General features: G+C 43.7%; 1 protein-coding gene across 3 annotated transcripts in view; it reads left to right on the top strand.

The window, feature by feature from the left end:
- The window catches only part of STYX (serine/threonine/tyrosine interacting protein), a 63,950-nt gene that overhangs the window by 18,516 nt on the left and 25,526 nt on the right, over positions 1-19,908 (top strand). For all 3 annotated transcript variants that reach the window (XM_029598314.1, XM_029598312.1, XM_029598313.1), the window contains exons 5-8: positions 1,732-1,792; positions 14,320-14,356; positions 15,307-15,346; positions 15,440-15,490. In XM_029598314.1, coding sequence (XP_029454174.1) covers positions 1,732-1,792; positions 14,320-14,356; positions 15,307-15,346; positions 15,440-15,490 — 189 coding nt within the window. The remainder of the gene's footprint in view (positions 1-1,731; positions 1,793-14,319; positions 14,357-15,306; positions 15,347-15,439; positions 15,491-19,908) is intronic.

Below are 19,908 nucleotides of genomic sequence, written 5' to 3'. Positions count from 1 at the left end.
ATTAATGATATTGTAACCGTTTTTAGTTGGCACTTGTTAGAATGTACGATACCCACCTATATATACAATATTTGTGCCTATTTGTAAACCGTTGCGATGGTACATAGCTTAGCGACGGTATAGAAAAGTTTTTAAATAAATAAATAAATGGTTGAGATCCTATGACTTTGATCCCAGTGCAAGTAAATGATCGTTTATAGTGTAGATCAAGTGTCCTTGCATACAGCAATATATCTAGTGTAAACCCCTTTCATCATGTTAAATGTATCCAGGTGCCATCAAAATTTCTGGAGCTTGGTTTTTAAATGTGCCAATCTTATGGGTAATTTCTATAGACGGGTCACAATCAGTAAAGCTAAATTCAATATTTTGATTTATTGTGGCAATCAAATGTATAAAATACACAAAAATGGGGAACCTTTGATTCTATCAAGGGCAGTACATATAAGCAGAGTTTCGCTAGAAGCCCAAGAAGCACAACAGTTTACTCATAAGTATGATGGTCCCCATTCTTTGAATTGTAAAAAGCAGCATATTTAAAATTAACAACTTATATTAATTGAGAGATGCAAGATATGTGTATTTTTATCCACTTATATAGACTGATGCTGAATGAAGTTAGTTTCTATACCGAAGAAATAGAAGTAGATAGAAAATGAAATAACTATGAAGTCACTAAATATTCTATCAAAAGAAACACCATCCCCTCCTCTTCCCCCCCCCCCCCCAATAAAAACTCCTAACCCCTAATCCCAAGGAGAATATTAAGCAAAAAAAGCACTTCTTGATATGCTGCTTGAGCTATGAAAAAAAAATATTGCCAGTCAAAATATTACTTACCAGTGTGAGGATTGCTTATGTCACTCAAAATTCTGACCTCCTTACAGAAACTGCAGGAGTGGGGGGCTCGTTGCTGTGTGTATTTCACGTTTGGCTGAAACCTTTGAATTACTTGAGGAAGAATGGGGAGCAACTTTCTCACTTCAAGTTTAATTCATTAAAGAGTTTGTAGCACAGTGGCCCATTGTCCCCATGGAAATGCTTGAAATTTGGATCAGCAATGAATAGTTTCCTACAGTGTTTGACCATTGGTTTTTCAGTGGAGCTGACTAAAAACCAGTTAAATTGAAATGATATTCATAGATGTATAGCAATTCAACATCATGAACCCAAAGAAGAAAGCATTTTACATTTTCTCAGAAATTTGTAGAGTCCTTGCAGGTATTGCACATTTGTTTGCCTGTCAAGAAACTGCTGCAAGAGCACACAGCTCCTCCACTATGTTACTAGGGTTTGGTGTGCTATTGGGAAGGAAAACAACCTTCTCATGATGCATACTGAACACTAGACTTGGACATCAGTTTTTCTGGAAATCTATATCATTAACACATGCACTTGTGGGGATGTAGGTTTTGCTGCCTTTCTAAACTGGCTTGGCATGTCTCCTACTAAGCTGCTGAATATAATCTTTGAAGTTTTGAGTGTGCTATGTAAAGGCAGAATTTCTTGTAACAACTTAATGCTTTTGTTTGGCTGTACATATTTGAGCATGCTAAGGAGATCACCTCTCTTATACAGTGCAGTATTAAATGTAACAGTGACTCTGTTCATCAGATCGTTGGCATCATTTAGGGAAACAGAAGTTTGCAAACTAAAATGCTAAAATTCTTTTTTTGTTAGCTTAATGTTGAGACTGTTTCCTATTGACAACATATCTGTTTTTATTTTCAGGTATTTAGTTTTGGATATAGCAGATAATCCAGTTGAAAATATAATACGATTTTTTCCAATGGTATGTATGTTAACATCAGAGTCAATATAAATTAACTGTACATAAAACTACTTGATCACAAAGCACTTCATGGAAAGGCTTTCTCTCCCACAAAACCACACTAGACCAATGAAATCCTTACGTGTATGCTTTTAATAAAACAGTAAAATGACATGTTTGTGAATGAAATTAATGGCTGGCTTGAATGTAAATGAACTGTACTCCCTGGAAAGGTGTTATAAAAACTGCTTGCCAAATCTGCACATCATTAATCCTTATCCAGTAGTAGTATATGGGAAGGGCACTGCTAGGGGAACTCAAAAAGCAGCCTCATCTCCAAAAATTCCTCCTGCTTCTTTTAAGATGAGAGGTAGAGAATGCACTAAATATAGGGTGTGCTTTTTTGTTTTGTTCTTGGGAGGGGGGAGAGGTGATTTGAATTGATGGCATTTCCTAGTATCTCAAACCACCAGAAGGACTGAGACACATGGTATACCCTAAAGAAGTCATGGGAGGGTACAATATGAACTGTTCCACACATCATGGTCTGTGTGTGTGTGTAAAAAAAAAAAAAAACCCCCCCAAAAAAACAAAGGGACCAGTGACATCAAAGACAAAAAAAACCTCTTATTAAAAGTTGCCCTTGCTTGATACATGCTCTTCTGCCTTCCCATATCTCTGGTGCTATGGGTCTATCCTATCTGTTTAAAGGCAAGTAGAAAAGGAGACTTTTACCAAGAAAAAGCATTAATTGTCCATGTTGAAAGGTCATTATTCCAAGAAGCACAGTGTGAGACAAACTTCAAGGCTTCAAGAGAAATCCAGTCCCAAGAGTCATTCAAACTTAGTAAAAAAAAAAAAAAAAAAATGTATTTCCTAGCATGTAGACGGATGGATTCAGAACCAGTGGATAATGCTCCCCTGCTAGCAGATGGAGACTGAGCAAACTGACATCACAGTATATATATTCCTGCAGTGACCCCAGCCTGTCAGTATTCTTTGTCTCCAGCAGATGGTGGACATGCATCTCACTATTTTGGAAGGAGAATTTTAAAGAAAGAAAAGCCTCGCTCTCCTGCAGTGATTCCTAAAGGTCCCTCTCCGAGTTGAGATATTCCTGAGGTGATTTCCATTGTCCCTCAGAGGTGTGCCTTGGTCTGGTAGCTGGTTCCCAGCGTGGACTTTGCTGCATGCGCTGCTGAAAATGTAGCGGGTGCAGGAGGCTGAGCACAGCAGTGATGGCCCATGCCCTCTCCCCCTGCAGCCGGAGATAGTCTGTGTGCACAGCAGATCAGTGCTGAGCACCGGTAAGTATAAAAAAAAAAAGAGAGAAGTTTACTTATAGAGATGGGATTTTTTAGACCTTCCTTCGGACTCCATGCTTGGCACGTCGTTCCCACTCCCTTTGGGGTTAAGGGAACCAGACAGCCTGGCGAGTTGAACAGCCCCTGTGGGCTAGGCTCCGCGGTAGGCTTTTTTTGGTGCACCACTTGTTAGGCCGGGCAGCGTTTTCGCACACTCCTGTGCTTGCCTTGTGCGTGCTGTGCTAGGCGGAACTTTTGCACACACAACTCTTTTGGGCATGGTGATACGTGCCAGCTGGGCACACTAGTAGTGCTTGCGCCTGGCCGTGCTTCTTTCCGGGGCACCTTGATTTTGCATGCACAACTTTAAGTGCGAGCTATTTGAACGCGCAGTTACCGCTTCTCATGGCCCCGGTAAACAGAAGCCTAAGTGCCGTTCTCTGTGTTGCCTGTCAGGTCAGGCTGAGAAGCCCTAATATATCTTCAATATGTCAGCACTGTTCAGATGCTCAGGGGGAGTTGTCTTCCTCGGATTTTGCTAAACCTGGTTCCTCCCAATCTGATGATATGGCTTTGACTGGAAGTGTGCCAGATCTTGGTACTCCCTTGACTTGCTCCTCCGAAGCAGTCAGTTCAGTTGGGCCCGTTCAGTACCTTCAGGGTTCTGGACCTGGCTGCTTTTTCTTGGGTGAAATTTTTTCAGGGTTTACAGACCTTTGTTCAGGCGCAGTCCTCTGCTTTGCCCACTCCTGTCAGGTTGGACTCTCAGCCAGTAGCCCCGCCCTCTTCTAATTCTTCGGTTAAGCGCTATGGCATGCCTCAGTTTGCCACAGGTACCCCTGGAGGGGACCCGGATGGCACAGTTGAAGAGAAGGATCCTGATTCCTTGGAAGATGGGGAAATTCCTCTTGGTTTGGAGCCTTGTCAAACCATGTTACGGTTCTTTCATAAAGATGAACTTCCAGCCTAATTTTCCAGACCTTGAAGATGCTGGGAGTGCCTGGGGCAGATTCTGTGTCTGAGCCAAAGAAAAATCCCATGTTGGTTTCTTTGCGTAAAGCTTCTTGCTTTTTTTCCTGTTATGGATGCCATTCAAGAATTGATTTGATCTTGAATGGGGATGCCTGGAGGCAAGTTTTTAGAGGGTCAGGCATTGGAAGACCTATACCCTCTGGATCCAGCGGTGAGGGAGCATTTGCATTTTCCCCAGAGTGGATGTGCCTGTCTGCGTCTTCTCTAAATGGACTATCCCAGTGGAGGGAGGAGCAGCCTTTAAGGATATATATGATAGGCGGATTGAATCTATCCTTAAACAGGCCTTTGACACAGTGACAATGACTTTGCGAATTGCTTCCTTTTATGCTCTTGTGGCATGTTCTTGCCTGTTTCTCTCTCTCAGGAGGTGGATGATTCGGGGGGTGAATTCTAGAGCAGTTATGGAACCCACAGCCGCCTTTTTTGGCAGACGTGGGCTGCGATTTGGTCTGTACCTCGGCCAGAGGAGTGGCTTCGGTGGTGGCAGCAATATGTCAGCTATAGTTACGGAATTGGTCAGCTGACGCAGCCTCCAAAGCTAATCTCACTAAAATGCCCTTTAAAGGCTTGCTCTTGTTTGGAAGCGAGTTGGAAAAGCTGGCGAATCTCCAGGTCCCCGGTTACCAGAGGATAAGAAGCAATTGCAGTGCCCTGAGGAGGTTGGCGCCAAGCATTTTCGTTCCTACAGGAACTCTGCATTTCAGAGGACTCTGCCTTTTGATATGTCTTAGTTCTTTCATTCCCGACTGCCCAGGAGATGAGCGGGCTCAGGTGGTGGAAGTTCTGAGCTTCCCAGTGAAGGTTTGCGAACCCACATTCGGAAGAAGGAGATAGGGGGACGCCTATCTCCCTTTTATCAAAGGTGGGTCAAGAACACATCAGAGATATGGGTCCTGGAAGTGATTCAGGAAGGCTATGTACTGGAATTTTGCAGCATTCCTTGGGATGTGTTCATGTCTCCTTGCTACTCCCCACAGAAGAAGCAGGCAGTAGAGTCTACGCTTCTATGGTTCCTCTAGCTGAGAGCTGTGGTTCCCATGCCTACGTCTCAGGAAAATACCTGGCACTATTCCATCTGTTTTGTTGTGTCCAAGAAGGAAGCTTCCTTTCGTCCCATCCTGGACCTCTAGTGTCAATAGTGATCTGCAGGTGACTCCATTTTCTCATGGAAATCTTGGGCTCTGTGATAATGGCAGTGCAGGCATGGGAGTTTGACCTCCCTGGATCTGTCAGAGGCCTATCTTCATATTCTCATCCGATTGAAGCACCGAAGTTTTCTGTGCTTTGCGGTGCTGGGTTGCCATTATCAATTCTGGGCACTGCCCTTTGGTCTGGCCATTGCCCTCAGAACATTTCCCAAGGTTATGGTGGTCTTAGCAGCGGTGTTGAGAAGAGTTTGGATCCTGATGTACCCCGTACTTGGATGACTGGCTGATTTGGGCCAAGCTTTTGGAAGAGAGCAACCTGGTGACCCCCAAGGTGATTTCCTTGCTGCAGGAGCTTGGCTGGGTGGTGAACCTGGCAAAGAGCAGTCTTCAAAGTATCTGGAAGTTTACTTTAACACGAAGCTGGGCAAGGTTTTTCTGCCGGACGCATGGTTTCAACAGTTGATGTCCCAGGTGTGTCAGTTGGTGAACGCTATGCGCCAGATGATGCGGAGCTATCTACAGGTGCTTGGTTTGGCGGCTACCCTGGAAGTAGTGTCATAGGCAAGGGTGCATATGCGTCCTGTTTAGCACTCACTGCTGTCTCGTTGGGACCTGCAGTCTTGAGACTATTCGGTTCATCTCCACTTGCCAATGGTCATCTGTTGCTTCTAGTGGTGGTTGCAGGAGGATCATATGAGAAGGGGAGTGTCCTTGTCCTCCCTGAACTGGTTGGTCCTCACGACAGATGCGAGTCTCCAGGGTTGGGGAGCTCACTGTCAGGAACTGAAGGCCCAAGGACATTGGATGGCTGAAGAGGCCCTTTGGAACATCAATCGCCTGGAAGCCTGGTAGTTTGGTTGGCATGCTTGTAGTTCAGCCACAGTCTACAGGGTTGAGCGGTCAGAGTGATGTCGGACAACACAACTGTGGCCTACATCAATAACCAGGGAGGAACCAAGAGTCAGCAAGTGTCACAAGAAGTATCCCAACTTATGGAATGGACAGAAGGACATCTACAGATGATCTCTGCCTCCAACATTGCCGGAAAGGACAATGTGAGCGCAGACTTCCTCAGCAGGGAGAGTCTGGACCCTGGCGTATGGGTGTTGTCCATCGAGGCCTTTCAGTTGATAGTGGATTGCTGGGGCTTTCCATCTCTAGACCTGCTGGTGACTTCTCACAATGCAAAGGTTCCTCGCTTCTTCAGTCGCAGGAGAGACTTATGGTCTCTGGGCATCGATGATCTTGGTCAGGTCTGGCTGGAAGATGAGTTGCTTTATGCCTTTCTTCCATGGCTCTTGGTGGGCAGGCTCATTCATGGAGTTGAGGTCCACAAAGGGCTAGTACTCCTGGTGTCTTCGGATTGGCCCAGGCGTCTGTGATATACAGATCTGTGGAGGCTCCTTAATCTTCCACCGCTCATGGATCTGTTGCACCAGGGGCCAGCTCTTCATGAGGTTCTGACTCTGTTCAGTCTTACAGTTGGCCCTTGAGAGAGCTCACCTGTTGAAGCATGGATATTCTTCTGCAGTGATTGCTACCTTACTCCGCGTTTGAAAGTCCTCCACTTCTTTAGCATATGTGCAGGTTTGGAGAGTGTTTGAGGCCTAGTGCAAAGAGCATGGTGTTCTTCCTCGTTCAGTTAAGATCCCGCTTAGTCTGGAATTAAAAAATTTTATTTTTTTTTTGCAAGATGGGCTGTCTAAAGGATTGACCCTTAATTCCTTGAAAGCTCAGGTTGCAGCTCTTGCATGTTTCAGAGGCACAATGAATGGTGTCTCCTTATCGTCCAATCCTGATGTGGCCCGTTTTCTCGAAAGGAGTGAAGCACCCTCAGCCTCCCATACGGTTGCCGGTTCCTTTATGGAGTCTTAACTTGGAGCTGGATTTTTTTAGCGGACCCTACGTCTCAGTTGTTCACACTTTCCTTGCGATTATTAAACTTGAAGTCAGTTTTCTTGGTGGCTTAATATTCTGCACGTTACATTTCCAAGCTGAAGGCCTTGTCTTGCTGGGAGCTGTTCCTTTTGGGTGACTTCAGGAGTGTTAGTTGTGTACTGTTCCATCCTTCTTGCCTAAGGTGGTCTTGGAGTTTCATTTGAATCAGTCCATTTCTTTGCAGTTCCTGGATAAGATCTGTGACGCAGAGGAGTATCATCTTCTGCATTCCTTGGATGTCAAGAGGTTTGAAGTGCGGTATCTGGTGGTTTTTGACCATCTCTGAAAGTCAGATTGCCTGTTTGTCCTTCATGGTGGAAAGAAGCAGGGGGGACCAGATTCGCGGGCTACAATAGCTCTCTGGATAAGGAGGTGATCACGGGCGTGTGAGTGGATGCTGAGAAGCCATTGCCTAGTCAGGTTCGGGCTCATTTTACTAGGACTGCGATGTGTGATCCTCCTTTGAAACCGGAAAAGGTGTATGTCATCTGGATGTGTAAGCCCGGGAGGACTCGGCCTTTGCATATTCGGTGTTGACTGGACCGTGGGCAGCCTCCCACCCTGCTTGGGAGTAGCTTTGATACATCCCACTGGTCCAGAGTCCATCTGTCTGCACGCAGGGAAATGGAGAAGTTACTTACCTGATAATTTTGTTTTCTTTAGTGTAGACAGATGGACCCAGCTTCCTGCCCTCAGCTGCCGAATAATTATGACAATAGTTCTGTGGGGATATGGGTCCCAAGAGATTACTGGTAAGTGTTTATCCAGTTTCTAGGTTGGGGTACCTATGTTCTTGAGTTCAATGTGTGTTTGGTTGAGTACAGTTATGTTTAACTGTTTTTAATCAAGTTTTTTGCTAGTCTGTCCACAGTTGCTTTTGAAGAGAATACTGGCAGGTTGGGGTCACTGCAGGAGTATATATACCGTGACGAGAGCTTGCTCCATCTGCTGGCAGGGGAGCATAACCCACTGATCCTGAGTCCATCTCTCTACACTAAGGAAAACAAAATTATCAGGTAAGTAATTTCTCCATTAAATGTTCAGAAGAATTCATACCACTCCAAATCAAAAATCCACAGTGAGTCCCCCCATCACGGGCTGTGTTTCATGGAATAACCTGCATCGGGAGGCACATTTGTAAAACTTTCATGCAAATATCTAATACAAGATTCAAGTGTCTGCTTTGATTCCAGCCACTATTTCCAATATTCTTTTTTACTTAATGAACTAAATCTTCTACTACTCTTCCTAATTTCCACAGTTTCTCATTTATTGTTTATATTCTATTAATACAAAGTTATACATGGTATTGTATTCGTTCAGTTACTAAGTTATATTGTAAAGCGCAATGCTGAATTACTGTTTGAATGTAAACCGAGGTGATGTTACTTACGTACTGCGGTATAAAAAATCTATAAATAAATAATACTTTAAAAATCCTAAAGAATGGAAATATAATCTTAAGCTAAATTGTCCAAATGTTTGTAAAGCAGGGCATTTCTAAAACACTCATACTGTGCATTTAGTTTATATTTATACAAGCTTATGTTCTGCAGCATTCCGATAAAATTGTTCAAAGTGGATAACAGTAAAAACTGATAAAATAAGACGTAAGTTAAACATACATACATCATACAAAAATACAACCCATTCATTACCCTTAAATCAACTTGAAAACATAAGAAATTGCCATGCTGGGTCAGACCAAGAGTCCATCAAACTCAGCATCCTGTTTCCAACAGAGGCCAAACCAGGCCACAAGAACCTGGCAATTACCCAAACACTAAGAAGATCCCATGCTACTGATGCAATTAATAGCTGTTGCTATTCCCTAAGTAAATTTGATTAATAGCCGTTAATGGACTTCTCCTCCAAGAACTTATCCAAACCTTTTTTGAACCCAGCTACACTAACTGCACTAACCACAGCCTCTGGCAACAAATTCCAGAGCTTTATTGTGCGTTGAGTGAAAAATAATTTTCTCCGATTAGTCTTAAATATGCTACTTGCTAACTTCATAGAATGCCCCCCCCTAGTCCTTCTATTATTCAGAAGTGTAAATAAGGGTCACATCTACTCGTTCAAGACCTCTCATGATCTTAAAGACCTCTATCATATCCCCCCCCCCCCCTCAGCCGTCTCTTCTCCAAGCTGAACAGCCCTAACCTTTTCAGCCTTTCCTCATAGGGGAGCTGTTCCATCCCCTTTATCATTTTGGTTGCCCTTCTCTGTCACTTTTTCCATCGCAACTATATATTTTTTGAGATGCAGTGACCAGAATTGTACACCGTATTCAAGGTGCGGTCTCACCATGGAGCAATATAGAGGCATTATGACATTTTCCGTTCTATACCATTCCCTTCCTAATGATTCCTAACATTCTCTTTGCTTTTTTGACTGCTGCAGCACACTGAGCCGACGATTTTAAAGTATTATCCACTATGATGCCTAGATCTTTTTCCTGGGTGGTAGCTCCTAATATGGAACCTAACATCGTGTAACTACAGCAAGGGTTATTTTTCCCTATATGAATCACCTTGCACTTGTCCACATTAAATTTCATCTGCCATTTGGATGCCCAATCTTCCAGTCTTGCAAGGTCCTCCTGTAATGTATCAATAAAGCAGGAGGGTAGGCTATCTAAGAAGGCTGTATTAGGCAAATACGTAGATTAGACGCCAAGAGTATTCAAAGTATTAAGCCTTATTTGAACGGAGACATGATGTGCCCGACTCAGGCAGAGTTTCGCCCCACCTGGGGCTGCCTCAGGGGCTGTGTATAAATACTAGATTGTTCTCAAATAAATTGTCTAAAACACAGTAGTCAGATGGTAAGGAATTTTTGAGAAGTGTCATGGCTGATGCCTATTTTTTTCAGCACTGCCAAGATTTATTTATTTTAAGTTTTTCTATACCGGCATTCGCGATGAGTACCGCATCATGCCGGTTTACAATTAACAAGTGGTGAGGAAACACAAAATAATAAATAGTAATGATAAACATTAACAGGTGTTTGATAAAAGGTTGCAGTTACAATAAAACCAAGGGTATTAAACAACTTGGAAACGAGAAAAGAGGCTAGTAGTTTAACATAGAGAACAAGTTTGCCAATTAATGGTGAGAACTAAGTTAAAGCATTTGCAATGTCAATGAATTACCCTTTTGATGTGGAGTTATTAATTACCATGTTAAGAAGAAAAGGTCTAAGCATAAGTTAATGGTGAATGAAGGTTCAGTTGGGGTCTGGAAAGGCTTTCATAAATAACCACGTTTTGAGTCTTTTCCTAAATGTGGGAAGGCAGGGTTCCTGTCGCAAATCTGGTGGGATGGAGTTCCATAGTGTCAGTCCTGCAGTGGAGAAAGTCCTGTCTCTTGCGGTTATGTGCCGAGTGGTTTTGGAATGTGGTACTTGTAGGGATTCTCTGAGGGACTCTCTGGGTCTGGAGGATGTATATTTTCTGAAAGGAATTTGAAGGTTAAGTGGAGAGTATTGATGGATGGCTTTGTAGATAGTAGTTATAGATTTAAATAAAATTCTGTAATGAATTGGCAGCCAATGAAGGTCTTTGAGAATTGGAGATATGTGGTCTCTTCTTCGAGTGTTTGTTAATATTCTCGCTGCCGTGTTTTGTACCATCTGAAGGGGTTTGGTGTGAGATGACGGGAGACCTAATAGAATAGAGTTGCAATAATCTAATTTAGCGAAGATTATTGATTGCAATACTGTTCTGAAGTCGTGAAAGTGGAAAAGTGGTTTTATTCTTTTTAAGACTTGGAGTTTGTGGAAGCAGTCCTTGGTAGTTTGATTTATAAATGATTTTAGGTTTAGCCTGTTATCAATAATAGCTCCCAGGTCTCTTACTTGTGAAATTTGTAAGAGACCTGTGTGGAGGATTTGTGTTGATGTTACTGTTTTCAGTGGAAATTAGAAGAGGTTCGCTTTTTGAAGAATTTAGTATTAGGTTTAGACTGGAGAGGAGTCCGTTGATTTTTAGAAGACAAGATTCCCAGAATTCTGGAGTTTTAGTGTAGGATTCTTTGAGGGGGATGACTATCTGGACATCATCCGCGTATAAAAAGTGTTTAAGGTTTAATTTGGTTAACAGTTGGCAGAGGGGAAGCAGGTAAATGTTAAAGAGCGTAGGTGAGAGGGAGGAGACCTGCGGAACTCCCAAAGATGAAGGATAATGCTGAGATTCTTTGTTATGTATTTTGACTTTGTAGCCTCTGTTCCCCAGGAATGATTTGAACCAAGACAAAGCTGTACCTGTTATTCCAATGTTCGCTAATTGAATTAGTAAGGTGGAGTGGTTAACCGTATCAAATGCAGCTGAGAGGTCCAGGAGGATCTGTAGGTAAGCTTGACCTTTATCGAGGCCCATGATAAGGTAGTCTGTTAGGGATAAGAGTAGTGATTCAGTACTTAAAGATTTTCGGAAACCATATTGGGTCGGGAACAGAATTTTGTGTTCTTCAAGGTAGTCTGAAAGTCTGGCGTTAACTAATTTTTCCGTTACCTTGGCTAAGAAAGGGAGATTGGATATTGGGCGGAAGTTGGTGGGAACTTTAGGATTTAAGATAAATTTGCGCGGCATAAAACATTCGAGTGATGCCGTGATCTAGCTTAGTTTCCGCTCAAATGCTGCAGGGACATTGAGTCGGGCACATATATATTCATGTCTCCGTTCAAATAAAGCTTAATACTTGGACTACTCTTGGCGTCTACTCCTGTAATGTATCACAGTCTGCTTGTGATTTAACTACTCTGAATAATTTTGTATCATCCGCAAATTTGATAACCTCACTCGTCTTATTCCTTTCCAGATCATTTATATATATATTGAAAAGCACTGGTCCAAGTACAGATCCCTGAGGCACTTCACTGAGAAAATTGACCATTTAATCCCACTCTGTTTCCTGTCTTTTAAACAGTTTGTAATCCACGAAAGGACATTGCCTCCTATCCCATGACTTTTTAGTTTTCGTAGAAGCCTCTCATGAAGGACTTAGTCAAACGCCTTCTGAAAATCCAAGTACACTACATCTACCGGTTCACAGTTATCCAACAACATTGCTTTCACTTTTTTTCTGAACCTTTTATAGTTTATCTCACTTCACGCATCTCCAACTTATTCCACATTGTTCTTATTCACTGGTTCTTCAATCCAGCTCTTGTTTCTTGCAATCTGTAGTTACCAAATAAAGGAATGGAGGGTAAGTTCTGACTATAGGAGTGTAAAACATGGGAAGTTGCATATGGTTCTAATAAACCAGAGAGACAATGTGTCCCTTCACTGAAAACACCCCAGTGATTTAATGTAGGAATTGTAAACATTTTTTGCCCAGTAGGTAGCCAGTGTAGCACTTTCAACTTGGGGTGATCCTTTCACAATAGCCAGTCCCCTCTATTACCCTTGTGGCTACATTCTAAAAAAATTGTCATTCATGTGTAACTTTTTTTTTTTTTTTTTTTGGCAAACCTATGTGCAAAGAATTGCAGTAGTTTAAATGACTGAAAACTAATGCCTGAACTGATCTAAAATCTGCTCTTGAAATGATATACCTTTGTGGATGTATCGTAAGTGTAAAGGCTGTCTTAGTCACCCTTTATATTTGTGACTTTAGAAAGAATCTATGTAAATTCCCAAATCTTGGACTTCACTGGACACTATTATCTTAATCTTAACCTTATTAAAAGCCAAATGAACTGCATTCACTAGGGTTAAAGGTCCCGTCCCCCCCCCCATCACAATATTTATTTTGTACAAGTTTAAAATTAAACTGTTTGAAGTCATCCAACTATCCACTGTATTTACATTTGCTAAGTAAATCTATTGGATAATTCCATCAGGTTTGTAAGGTATACAAACTGAATGTCACATAAATGCAGTTCCAACACCAAGGGATGATAAAATTGTACATAATGGTTGCAATTAGAAGTTGAACATCAGATAATGCAGATCCTTGGGGGACCCGCTGAGTCCTCCAGGATGAATAACCTTCCCTATTTCTTACTTGCTGCGACCTACACAGGGAAGATGAACATCAACCAAGAACACTGTCTGCTATCCCAAAAGATTTTGAACTGCCTCCCAAATTACACAACTGAATTGTTAGCTGACCAGTTACTTAGCTGAATAACACAGGGGCAGTCAAACAGGTGGGAAAGAAAACCAAACATTTATCCTATATTTATATTGTGGCATTGGTATCGTGAGTGGTTCATGAATGTATCCCCCTAGTGGAATTCTGTTTGCCTGCTAAGGTGTATGGCTGACATGTTAATGGAAATGTTTTGAGTTCATCTCAAGGCTTGTTTGTTGTTAATTTTAGTTATCACTGACACTTTTTTGTATTCCTATAGCATGATTTGAGTCACATAATGTAATTCCAGCATATGTTAGTCAAAGCATTTTGATGTCTACATTCAGTAGGCCAGCAAGCAGACTAGTTATTCAGCTAAACTTAACTGGATAACTTGTGATTGGCATTTGATGGGACAAGTCTTCTGCTCAATGGTTAAAGGTATCAATTATAACCAATTAGGTTAAAGGTTATTTAGGTACATTTACCTGGATAACTTTAACCAGCTATATTCAAAATATAGCCAGTTAAGTACCAAAAAAGATAAAGAAAACCACTGGGCTTGTAGGCCTAATCGATTTTTCCCTCTCCCCCTCCCCCAGAGTATTATATGGAGTCATGGGAGGATGGGGTGGACTGTTAAGAGGGGGCCCAGTATCTGTGTGGCATTTTCAGTATTTGGGAGAGATGCATCTCGAACTGCTATGACCCACAACTTTCTTTTAAGGAGGGTGTTTTTTTTTTTGGAGGGCATTGGGTGCTATGCACAGACATCATTTTTACTTGTCGAAGGGAAGGGCTGGAAGGTGGATCAGGCCTGCTGGCCCAGAAAGTTGTTTTGGTTTTTTTGGGGTTGTTTTTTTTTTTATTTAACCAGTTCTAATTTTGCATCTTCTTTTTTGGAATCTCTTTATATTGAAAATCTTTAACAGAAATAGCTTAAAATGATAAGCTTGAAGGCATGCAAGTAGGTGAGTTCATATTTTTTTTAAGCTTTTAAGTACTAGTTGCACATAACCACTGAACATCTTTCCTTTCAGACTAAAGAATTTATTGATGGAAGTTTACAAACTGGAGGTAAATTGTTTCCATTACTAGAAAATGTAATGATTACGTGCAGATGCTCAGGTGCAGTGCTCATCCATAAGCACGAACAATTACAATAGCTAGACTGAGAGATGTTCTTCAAACCATTCAGCAGCGTTTGGTTCTCTTTGTAATTTATATATACCTGAAGTTTTCCTTGAATTTAGTGTAAGAATAAGAATTATAGCTGCAGATGATGCATTTTTATGCTCTTCTTTTCTTTAAAAAAAAATGTTCTTATATATTTGCTTTCTGTTTATGTACATATTCTCCTGAACCATTGAACCTACATCAACTATATTTTCAAGATGCATATTTACATATAAAAGCTAGAAACTAAAGCTACTTTTCTCTATAATACTTTTGAATCAAGGCCAATTTTATGCTTCCCAAAGTGATCAAGAGTGATTATATGTTTTCCATTGATAAGCAGGCTGAATTAGCAATGCTGCATGGATGACATCATCAGGGCGATACTAGGCCAAGCTGTCTTTCAAAGCTTGAGGCTTTTACCCTGCTGGGCACATGTACCCCCTCAAATTTCCAATTGTCCCCGTCAACCCCTACAGACAGCCCTGCCCAGGGGTGGTGGTGATACAGGACTTAAACTAACATAAACTGTTTTATAATAAAATTGGGAGGGAGGTTAATAGGAAAAAAAAAAGCTGGTATGAAATGCTCTGTAATTTTTTTTTATTTTTTTTTTACTTGTTTGAGACTGTATTGATGATAGGTATAATCCTATGATCAATTAAGGGATTAGATACTCTGGTTCCATGTTACATCATTATTCACATTACAGATTTATGAGAGACTGAACCGCAAATCTGACTGGTTGGAATGGAAATAAAAATCTGCAAGTGGGTTTATGCATATAAATGCACATATTTAACCCTTCCTGTACAAGCCTCTAAATGCTAACCGCTTGTGTTCTTTTACAGGAAAGGTTCTTGTCCATGGAAATGCAGGGATTTCTAGGAGGTGAAGGCAATGTTATCTTACTTTTGTTTTTATATTTTTTGCTCCGTACTGGAGTCATTTGAAAGCAATTTTCTTTTTTTTTTTTCTTTATAGTGCTGCCTTAGTTATTGCATACATTATGGAAACATTTGGTATAAAGTACAGGTAAGAAGCTGTATTAAAATAGATATGCAAGATCTGTTTTGTTAAGAACTGTTGAGATTGGGCGATCTTCATTACAAAGCTTGGGTTATCCTTAAAATGGGCACTCTGAGCGTTAATGAGAGAATGTTTTTTGAAAAGCTGAATGGAGAAAGCACAAAATGGGGCTGTTACAGAGGGATTGTTTTCAGGAAGCAATTCAGCATAATCCCACAGATAGATTCCTTGATACTAAATAAAGCTTAATTAGTATGTTCTGTAGGCCAGCTTGGTGCCAGGGTTACATGTTTCTGTGCAGGAGATCTGGGTTCAATTTCCAAGTTTGATTGCTGCTCAGGCAGTCTGGGAATGCTTCAGAGGCAGTGCTCACATCCCCTAAGGAGAATCAAAGATATCACACTACCACCTAGTGACCAGACTCAGGATGTGTGCATATCTAGTTTTGGTGTGAAACAATTGCTTTTACTCCAAAGACCGGGCTAGACAGGAATGAGGAGAGGGTTAATTGCGTGACATTCCTATGTAGTCATAAACAAAATTCCTTGTACTATATCCCAATAGAGGCTAGATGCAATTGTGCTGGAAGCACAAAGGAGCAGAAGGAAACTGCTGGCCAAAAAAAGTTCCTGTTCATACCCAGATCAGTCCAGACAAGTGGGTTTATGCATCCCTACCAGTAGATGGAGGTAGAGAACAAAAACTTTGAGGCACTGTTACATAACTGAGAGTGCCGCCTGCAGTCCCTCAGTATTTCTCTGTCTCCAGCAGATGATAGAGGTGCAAAAAGTACAGAGTAGGGAAAAGAAGATCCGGAGCTCCCAGAGGTGTTAGACTAAGAACCAATGTCAGGAAGTATTTCTTCACGGAAAGGGTGGTGGATGCCTGGAATGCCCTTCTGGAGGAAGTGGTGAAGTCTAAAACTGTGAACGACTTCAAAGGGGCGTGGGATAAACACTGTGGATCCATCAAGTCTAGAGGGCGTGAATAAAGTGGAGGCATTCAAACACTGCACGGAGCGGCAGTAGCCACAGAGGCATTCAAACACTGCACGGAGCGGCAATAGCCACAGAGGCATTCACGGAGCGGGATGCCAGTGGCCAGTAGTTGGTGTTCCACCTTCACGGAGCGGAAGCATGGAGGGCTGCTATTTCCAAAAAAAAAAAACAAAAAAATAAAAACAGGGGTGGGTAAGAGTATGGGGCAAGGGGGTGGCCTGCTTGTTACAGCGGTTGCTACCCCTAATTGAGCTGGATGTCACTTGGATGCAGATACAGAGCTGCTCTCTAAATTGGGTGGAAGGGAATTAGGGCTGGAGGGTACTGGAAGCCAATAGTAACAGGTGGGAGAGAGAAAAAGGGAAAAAAAATGGATAAAGAGCGTAGCTTGCTGGGCAGACTTGATGGGCCGTTTGGTCTTCTTCTGCCGTCATTTCTATGTTTCTATGAGTAGGGGGGGGGGTGTGGATATCCCCAGCCAGGCTTGACCCTTGATTCCAGAGGGAGAGAAAGCCAGGTGTTTTGGTTCCCTCGCTCTCCTTGAGGGCCTCCCACTGAAGCCAATCCGTGGAAGTGTCTTGGCACACCAAAAGCAGGAGACTATCCTTTTCTGTCCCTTTCTGTCCTCCTTTGGGAGGCTGGGTGCCTTTCAGGGATGTCGATGTGGCTGTTTGATTTTTCCCTTGCGGCTCTGTCGGCTCAGTGTCGGGAACAAGAGGCTCGTGTGGCTTGTGCTGTTTAAGTGCCTGGAAAGCAGCATGGCTGCGGCGGTTTTATTTTTTCTCCTTGTTTTATTTTTAGCCGCGCCTTGTGCACCATGCCATCTCTCACAGAGCCTGGGAAATGCTGTTGGGCCGGGGGGTGGGGGGGGGGGGGGAGGAAAGACTTTCTCACTTCAACGCAGACCTTTTCTGCCCAAACTGTTCTCTGGAGGTGAGGGAGCCTCGACAGACTCCCAGGCAGATGCTGCACTTGGATGTGGAGAGGAGGGATTCCCCCCCCTGCTTTCTCCTGTAGTTCAGGGATCGGATGGGAGTGGAGAGGTGCCAGCAAGTGCAGGAAAGGACACTGACCGCAGAGCAGAGGTGACCCTTGATGAATTTTCTGCAGACTTCATTTTGCTGATGCACAAGGCCTATCTTGCCAGGCAGGAGCTGGTGACTAAGCGGCCAGCCTCCCAGGCGGTCCACCTCAGCCTTAAGAGGCCTTGGGCTGAGGCGCCTCCATGGAAGGGGGGGCTTTTTGCACCTATTGGATCTCGAACATTTGTTTGGGGCAGGGGCGGATTGGGCATCCCCTGGTGAGCTGATCGCTCCAGTCACGTGGTCTGCCGTGCGCAGCTGTGACAGAGCCGCGCATGGCAGACCACGTGACGTGTCCTGGGCGGCAAATACCCGGGCCGGTCCGACATCGTGAGTCCACCGCTGGTTTGGGGTTGATACTTCCTCCAAGGGCACTGATCAGACAGGCGATGATCTGCAGTAGCCACAAGTGGACTAGGGCGCTAGTTAGGGTACGGATGAGGGGGGGGGACCCGGGTATGGACGAGGTCCCTTTGACAGAAGGGGATAATCCTAGGGTTGTTAGGTTATTTCGCAAGGATGACTTGCAACCACTCATCCCTCCAGGTTTTGAGTAACTGGGGATTAAGGCGACGGAGGGGGTAAACCTGGTGTTTGGTCTGCATGGACCACAGAGGACATTCTCATTGCCGAAGCAGGTGAAGATGTTGATTGACCAGGAGTGGGATTCCCTGGAAGCCAGTTTGAAGGTGGCTAGAGTTATGGTCAGGTTGTACCCTATGCCCGAGAGCATCTTGGAGATGTGAAAGCTGCCAAAGGTGGATGCGGCGGTATCTGTGGTGACGAAGACTACCATTCCTGTGGCAGGGTCACGGATTTGAAAGATGTCCAGGATCGGAAGCTGGAGATCCTGTTGAGGCTGAGGTCTCTGCTCTGAGCCTCATGGCTACAGTCTGCGCCAGCCTCATACAGAGGGCTTGTTTGTGCTGGGTACAGAAGGCGCAGGAGACCGGAAGAACCCCTGTGGCTGCTGGCCAGGATGCTCACCTGGAAGTGGGTGTGGCTTATGTGGCACATGCTCTCTATGATTTGCTTTGTTCTTCGGCTAGGAACATAGTGGCTGTGTGAAGGCTTCTGTGGCTACGCAATTGGTCGGCGGATATTTGATCGAAGGCGCAACTTGCTAATCTCCCTCTTAAGGGACAGTTATTGCTTGGTGAGGAGATGGAGAAGCTGATGAAGCTTCTGACAGAGTGCTCAAAGATTAGAAGGGCACTCAAAAGACCTTTCCATCCGGCAAGAGAGGGTTCTGTACAAAGATCCGGAGGTAACAAGCCTGCCCAGTGAAGGCAGGCTGGTCCACTCCTCCCTCATGGCTGTCGGAGGAAGGTTGTCCCATTTACGAGGAGTGGACCAGAATTACCTCATATCAGTGGGTGCTGGAAGTAATAAGAGATGGCTGCGTGTAGAATTTTCTGGACCCCTCAAGGAGGCCTTCACAGTGTCCTGTTGCGCTTCGTCTGCCAAGCAAGCGGCAGTGTGGGACACTCTGCATGCCTCCAGAGATTGGAAGCCATTCTCCTGATGCCACTCGTGAATGTCGTTCCCAAGAAGGAGGGCTCGTTTTGGCCCATTCTGGATCTGCAAAGGGTCAATGTGACATTACGGCTCCCACGTTTTCGGATGGAGACATTGCGAACAGTGATTGCAAGGAGGAGTCCCTGGTCTCTCTCGATCTGACTAAGGCATATCTCCATATTCCCAACAGGGTGGATCATCAGATTTCTGTGATTCACTGTTGCTAGGAGAGCATTTTCAGTTTCAAGTCCTACCCTTTGGATTGGCTACAGTGCCGAACGTTCACAAAGGTGATGGTAGTAGTGGTGCTGGCCCTCAGAGAAGGGATACTGGTTCATCCTTATCTCGATGATTGGCTCATTCGGGCAGAGTGCTTTGCCTCCATTCAGCGAGTGACGGAGCACCTGGAGTCCCTAGGCTGGGTGATAAACCGGGCAAAAAGTCAGCTGGTCCCATCTCGGTCCTTGGACTATCTGGGTATGATATTCAATACCCTGGTGGGCAAGGTGTTCATCACCCCGGAAAGGATTCTCAAGTTGCAGTCGCAAGTGGTTTGTCTGAGGGACCTGCCAGTCCCCCAAGATCTGGGATTATTTGCAGGTCCTAGAGTCCATGGCTTCTATGCTAGATCTGGTGCCATGGGCTTTTGCACACATGCGTCCCTTACAGAAAGCTGTCCTATCCCGTTGGAATCCGATGTCGTCTGAGGAGTTTCAAGTACCGTTGCCCGCTCCAGGAAGAGGCTAGGTCCAGTCTCTCCTGGTGGCTTTCGCTGTCCAGTTTGGGAAAGGGAGTGGATTGGGTGGTAACCATGGATGCCAGTTTC

The sequence above is a fragment of the Rhinatrema bivittatum genome, chromosome 4 (assembly GCF_901001135.1).
Source record: "Rhinatrema bivittatum chromosome 4, aRhiBiv1.1, whole genome shotgun sequence".
NCBI classification, from domain to species: domain Eukaryota; kingdom Metazoa; phylum Chordata; class Amphibia; order Gymnophiona; family Rhinatrematidae; genus Rhinatrema; species Rhinatrema bivittatum.
This window is presented reverse-complemented; position numbering and strand designations above follow the sequence as displayed.